At 42.3% G+C, this 6,918-nt stretch overlaps 1 protein-coding gene across 11 annotated transcripts in view; it reads left to right on the forward strand.

Annotated features, from left to right (window-relative positions):
- Window positions 1-5,347, forward strand: part of KATNIP (katanin interacting protein) — a 61,052-nt gene extending 55,705 nt beyond the window's left edge. For 8 of the 11 annotated variants that reach the window (XM_063414201.1, XM_063414204.1, XM_063414200.1 and 5 more), the window contains 3 exons: window positions 20-180; window positions 2,467-2,564; window positions 3,900-5,347. In XM_063414201.1, the coding sequence (XP_063270271.1) occupies window positions 20-180; window positions 2,467-2,564; window positions 3,900-3,955 (315 nt within the window). In that variant the 3' untranslated portion in view covers window positions 3,956-5,347. The remainder of the gene's footprint in view (window positions 1-19; window positions 181-2,466; window positions 2,565-3,899) is intronic. The other 3 variants (XM_063414208.1, XM_063414209.1, XM_063414211.1) reach the window with 1 other exon arrangement.
- The last annotated feature ends 1,571 nt before the right edge of the window (window positions 5,348-6,918 follow it).

The following is a 6,918-nucleotide window of genomic DNA, read 5'->3' on the forward strand; positions in this document are numbered from 1 at the left end:
ATTTCTTCAACGTTTGCAGCTCCTGGTGGATGATTTGCTGGTGTACAATGGGGTTCTGGACATGGTGAGCCGGGTGGTGTCGGGCATCCTCCCCACGTGCGACCCCGTGGTGCCCCACCACACCATCCTCTTCACGGACGACGAGAGGATCTGCCACCAGCACAGGAGAGCTGTCATCAGGTACGGGGGGCATCTTGGCTGGGACAAAGCATCTTGGCTTTAAAAACTGCTTTGATGTGTCTGATGTCAGCAGGGTGGGTATTGCTGAGGAAAATTCCCTTCCAGAGCATCCCTGGCCTTGTGTGAGGAGGAATAAGTAGATTTTTTAGATATAGGACCAAATTACCAGCTTTGTTGGCAAGCATCTTTTAGCACTTCCTGGTATTCATGATTTATATTTACATCTGTTTTCATTAAAGCCTGTAAACACAAAATAAAAAAGTTAGGCTTCCTTGGAGAAGGATTAATAAATCCCACTGATATTGCATAGAGGAGGAAAATAGCAAGTTCATGAAAAAAACCAAGCATCAAAATTAAAGAAAATAAACTCCTCTGATTTGACACAGATGCTAATTAAGGAGCCAGAATTCTACTATTTTATAAGCAGTCTAATGAACTTCTAAAATAAGAAATGAGTTGCATTTGGGGGAATGATGCTTTAAATCCACTAAGTTGGCAATCTCATGGAGAATGTGATGAAATGCAGTGAAAAATGCACTTACATTTAGAAGGTCAGGATTGGTAGGGTCTCAAAAACAGTCCTTGGCAAGGAAAGGAAAGATTTGAAAGAATAATTTATTTTAAATGGGATTGAAAAGTGAAAAAATGAAACCTTTAGGAATGAACACTTTCTTATGTGTTGGACAGCTGACAAACAGGATGTTTTGCACATGCATCACTAGGGAAAAAAAGGGCAAGTTTTGCATGGATAAATGGTGTGTGATCCACTCAGAAGGATATTCAAACATTTAGAAATAAGCAGAGGGAACATGAGATGCCCTGAATAAAGATAGAAGTTCACATTTGCCTGCAGGGTTTATTTTCTTGTGTTTCCCTAAAGCATTTGCTGTTGGCCACTGGTCCTGTCAGAGGTTAAATAAATTATTATTGTTTGGATGTGTTGTGTTGGACTCATGTTTTTGTATGAGTGGCTGTGTTGTCATGGTAAAACCTGGAGGTGAACAGTTTCTCAAAATGAAAAAATCACTGAAATGGAAATGCCTTGAGGAAATAAAAGTTTTGAGAAAATTTTCAATGGGATGGAAAAAGGAGGAGGATGAGAAAAAAGCCTTTACTTTCCTCAGCTTCAGATCTTTCTATGGGCAAAATTATTTTACTGGAACCAGGGAAGCACCAGCTGTAATCACAGATCTTTTTCACATAACTTCCTTTGCACATATTTATAAGACATATATATGTCCTTTGATGTACTTTAAAGAGAAGTTTTTGGGGTCACAGACACTTTTCCAGTCGAGAACATGCTGAGCCTCTCCTCTCCCAGACTTCTGTGCAGGAGTTTTCTTGCCCTTTTTCCCAGCCTGGTCTGCAATCATCTTTTCCCTTTTTTTCACCTCCCACCCTACTAAAATACAGGGTACTTCAGCAGAAATAGATGGCCTGCTGGATAATATCCCTTCATTTTTAAAATGCTCTGGAGCTTTTAGCTATTGTTGCTTGTGATGTTGGCCTGTTCTCTTTCACATGCACTGTTCAGTATTTTATGAACCCAGACTTGCATCTGATATTCTCATCGATAGTGTTAAGTTTGGTTTGTTCAGTTTTGGCTCTCCTGCTTCACTCGGACAGTTTGAGAGACATTACATTTTTCTTCAGAAATAGAAACCCATTTTGTGCAGTATTTGGAGAGAAAAGAGAAGGTACACTTCTTTTATTGCAAAGGCACAAATGGGTTTTTTTGGTCTATGTGAAAGGGAGATGTTATTAGTGGTGTTTTCCTTACCTTTCAATTCAGCTCATGTTTTCCCCTGTAATTTTAGTTTAATTTACCTTTGAAGTTATTACTTTTTTCCCAAAAAGAAATGGTTAAAAGTTTGCAGCAGCCTTCAAGCAAAACTTGTCACAGTAAATGAATTTTGTTTAGTTCACAAAAGTTGCCAATAAAGCTCTTTCAGAATTACAAAGCAGTGTGGAAGTTCCATACCAGGATTTTTATACCCCCTTTGTACAGCTCTGATGTAAAATCTCACTTTGTTTCGTGGTTCAAGCTGTGTAGGCAGGCTTGAAAATTGTAGAGTGAATATGATATTTATATTTGAATATGTGCCACTAATTAAAACTGGCAAGAAACCCTTCAGGTGGATGAGGACAGGGTGATTCCTGTGTGGATAATCCTGTGTGGAGCTGTTCAGCCTGCAGGACTGCAGACATCCCTTCTTCAGTATCCTTGTCCACGACTCTCATAACTTTCCCAAATGTTGATTATTTTGGCTGTTGTACTGATTTCAGTCTTTTCAGCAATCATGTGGAGGATCAGGATGTACGAATGATGAATGAAAATGAGATTGTCACCAGCAGCAAAAAGAAACAAGTTGTGGCTGATCCTGGTGAGTTCTGTCTTCCACATTTTTCTTCTGCTCAATTCCTGCAGACATAGTGTGGATAATGAGCATTGTTATAGCCCTAAACTGGGAAAAGTGGGAAGTCTGATGTATATTTAGCTCTGCTTTTTCTGTCATAGAAAGACAAACTGCAAATTTCATCATCTGGTGGGTTTCTACTCTGTATCTAAATCTGAAAGGGGATGATGTGGTTGTGGCTCACAGCACCACAAATGCAGAAATCCTCAGCAAAGAAACTGGCTGAAGATAATTAGAGAATAGCTGTTAATTGTGCAGGTTCATTGATAGCTTTTGGAGTAATAAGTTCATTGCATCCCCACTGGCCTTTTAAGCAGTTTCAGAGATGGTGCAGATGTGTCTGAGAATCTGCTGCTTGTTGCTCCTTGAGCAAACCCAGAGCCACAGTGAGTGTAACAAGGGGGAAAACGTGTTGACTCCATTCCTCCCACTGTCTTTCTGGTTGGTATTTTTGCTTACAAAGTGATAATTAAAAAGACAACCTCTTTTTTTTTTCTCAAGGAGAAAGAGTAGATTGTATTTATAGTCTGAAGAGTACCAGTGATTTGTTGTAAATTACTCAGAATAGCTCCCTAAATACATCTCAAATTCTCAGCCAAGCTGGTATATTCATGATTGGTTTTCTCTCCTGAGCATGACACTTTCTCCAATTAGTTCTCTAGAAAGTGTTACAGATATTATTTGATAGCTTTTAATAACAGTTCCATAGGAGAAAGATTCGAAATGCCATTGCCTGTAAAAAACCAGCTTGGAAGTTATTATATTTAACCATTCTTGTCAAAAGTATTCTGGACATCCCTGTGCCCATTGGAATGGCATCCTGGCTTCCAGGGAGACCTGTCCAGTGAGGAACAGCTGTCACTGCCATGGCCAGCACACCTTGTCCAGCACTGAGGACACAGAGCCTCTGGAGTCACCAGCTGAGGGTGGCCTGTTGCCCTTGCCCCATGTCCCCTCTGCAGTCCTGGCTGCTGTCAGCCACAGAGGGTGTTGGTAACACACTTGTGGGATGATTTGGGTTGGAGGAGACCTCAGGGGGTTCCCTTCCTGAGGGGGGGTCCAGCTCCTGCTCAGGACAGTGGCAGCCCTGAATTCAGAGCAGGTTGCACAGAAAGCAATTCCATGGCACTGTGGACAAGCTGGCAGCCCTCACTGTCAGTGTCACAAACGTTACTGAGCAGGGCAGCTGGGCTTTGTTCTGGGGTGGAAAGAGAAAAGGGCATTTTTGTTCCTCATTTACTCATTTACATGTCTTCACTGTTAGTGTACAGTCCTAAAGCAGCCCTTCATTTTCCTCAACAGCTCTGCGCCCCAAAACCTGCATCTATGAGAAAGGACTGCAGAGGAGGAAAAGGTAACAAGGAAAGCCCTGAATGCATCCAGCCCTAAGTAACTGCAATCCAGATCTCCAAAATATGCATATCCAAATGGAAGATTTTCCATGTCTGCTGCTGCTGAACCACCTCCTCTTGTGAGAGGCAGTTTTATTTGCTACAGGAAATTTTCTTCAGAAAGAAATCTAAAACATGAATTCAGTTTCCTGGAGGATTCACACGTGATCTGTCTGAATTTTCTCCCTTATCTCTTAACTGAAAATCCAGGGAAGAAGGAACATAAAGGAGAGAGTGAGAACCTTTCTACTGACAGCTGCTCTGCCAAGTACTGAGAACTTGGGTTAAGCAGGATTGTCCACAGGTTTTTTAGATTATTTCTAAAGCTTTTATTCCTAAATCCTAGCTGGATAATCACGAAGATCCTCACTACAAGGAGGTGTTGCTTTATTTCTGACGCCTGTAAAAAGTTCTCTGCAAAATGCACTTATTAGAGGAAATACTCCTTAGCTGTTTGACTCTGGGCATGTTTTGATGCCAGGGCTGTCTGTAGGAGCTGCCACTGTTTCTGACACCTCGACAGGTTCCACTGGGCTTGCAGAATTGTGATGGATGCTTTTAGGAAGTGGAGATCAGGAAGTAGCTTTATCAAGGTTTAATAAGTGCATTTCAGCTGTCACCTTTTCATGTTCTGCAGTGAAATAATTATTTCTTTCATCATCTCACTACCGTGGAAAAAGCAAGTGAGGTGTTTTGCCTGGAGTGCCATTGACAGGCGCTCTGCACATCCTTCAGAGTCCTCTTGCTGCAGAACAATGTTTTTTCCTCCTATTTTGCCTGAATTTATATGAACAAGGAGGCTGTGCCTCTGTGCTGCACTAACCAGATGTTGCCAGCAACAGATCATCACTTCTGAGAAATGGTAAATGCCTTTTAATTAGCTGAAGGTAGGAAGGGAAGTGCATTTTTCAACAAAAATACCCTGCACATGTAGTCATTTAAATAAAACTCTACCCAAATAAATATGCTGCAGGATTTGCTATGCAAATGGACTTTTCCCTGAAAACTTGGTGTTTGTGACAACCTATAAATCTCTTCCATGGATTCTCATTTAGAACTTGCTCATTCCTGTGATTCTGTGATTGTTTCCAGAGAGAACTGAACGCTGAAGTGAGGATGTGCTTTTACACAAAAACCAGAGATCCTGGTGCAGCTCAGTTTAGAATCAAACTGTGCTGCTTCCCTTTCTGTCCTGTGACAAGTGGAATATCTTGTATATTTGCTTATTAAAACTTCACTGCTGTTGCCTGAGCTGAAAGGACACAAGATAACAATGCATTTCCCAGGTTTCTGTGTACTGATGGAACAAAAGAATTTATTTTGTACTAAATACAAACTACTATTAAATGTAAAATAGCGTGTGTAAGTACATTGTACTTTGTTTGAGGGCTCTTCCCAAGCTGCACTGACTAAAGAACCTTCTTGTTCTGAGAACTCTCCCCTCCTTTGTTTCTGGTGTAATTCTACCAAAAACCAAGTGCTAATTTTTGCTTCAAATCATATAACAGGCAACTCCAAATGAGAAAGAGGAGGAGCTGAGGGGAGGGGTATTGGAAGGGCTCAGAGCAGATACAAATGTCAGTGTTTGGAAGGGGAGAGGGTGGAGCAAGGTTTTCAAGGCTTAAGGCACAATCACAGATTTGTCATGTGGGCAATCTCTAGATGGGATGGGGCCTGTCACTTTGTTTGTTCTGAGAAAATTGCATTGGCTGTGCAGAGAAATGAAATCTGCTGTTTCCTGGCGCTGAACAGATCTCTCTTATTGATCTGCAGAGGGGTGAGGACTTCCTGTGACACCTGTCTTCTCTGTATCTGTCTGGAGCATCTCCAGTCCTGCGTGGTGGGCTAACGATTTTTCAACCCTAATGCTCCAGCTTTGGGAAATTACTGCAAACTATTTGGTCCAGCTCAGAGGGTCACAGTTCTCTCTGTGTTTCCCTGCCACCAAGTCTTCCTCACCCCAGCTGGTGACTGCAGCCCGTTTTCAACACCTTTTCCCCATGAAATCTCTCTCCAGTGCAGCTGGTCTGGCATGTGCCACGGAGTGCAATGGCTGCAGCATTTACCATCCTCCCCCAGCAGCCCTGGGACCCCTTCAGGAGATTCCCCACAGTGTGCAAAGGCCACGATAGTCTTGAGTGTATTTTAAAAGACTGTCAAGTTGTGGAACATCCTCCCCTGCAGTGTCTGTGTGAAGGAAGGGTTTGCCAGCCTGCTGTCTGCGATGACAAAAACCACCAAGGCACAGCCTAATGGAGTCCTTGGTTCTAGTCAGTCATTCTAGAGAGCAGCATAATGTTTAGAAAATACTTCATTCATCTCTGTGGGGTGGGAGCTGTCAGTGTTTGCCCTCCTAATTGGAGCCGAGATGTAATGACCCTTTATATAAGCAAAGATAATTAAGAGCCCTAGTCAGCCCTATACACTCAAACATAGACACTTGACTCATTTCCTCAGTGAATTAGGGTTAAAAAAAAGGGTCCATTTTTTACCTTTGTTTTTAACTAACTACTCACAAGTACGTTCATGTCAGACTGGCATTTACAGGAGGGACAAGAGGAAGAGTAAACATGCAATCAAGAAAATCCCCACGGAGCTCTTGAGTCAATGTCAGGCACATTTTCAGCAGGAGCAGGGCAGCTGACTGGGTCTGGGAGCAGGAGCATGGGGTGGAAGTGTTAGAAAGGCAGCTGCATCCACAGGCTGGGATTTGCCTGGCCATTATTGTAATTCATCATTCACATGGACCTTTCATACGGGAGCTTTTTGACAGGATCGTGGGGATGGAAGGAGAGATTTCCCCTCTGTTTATCCTTAGCAGCATTAATCATCTGTCCTGAGGAAACTCCTGTGCCTTGCTGGCTCTGGAGGAGGTTTTACTGTGCCCAGTAACATCATTTGACATTGTCAAAAGCACAGTAAAGGAAAAA

This window comes from Prinia subflava, chromosome 17 (genome assembly GCF_021018805.1).
Source record: "Prinia subflava isolate CZ2003 ecotype Zambia chromosome 17, Cam_Psub_1.2, whole genome shotgun sequence".
NCBI classification, from domain to species: Eukaryota; Metazoa; Chordata; class Aves; order Passeriformes; family Cisticolidae; genus Prinia; species Prinia subflava.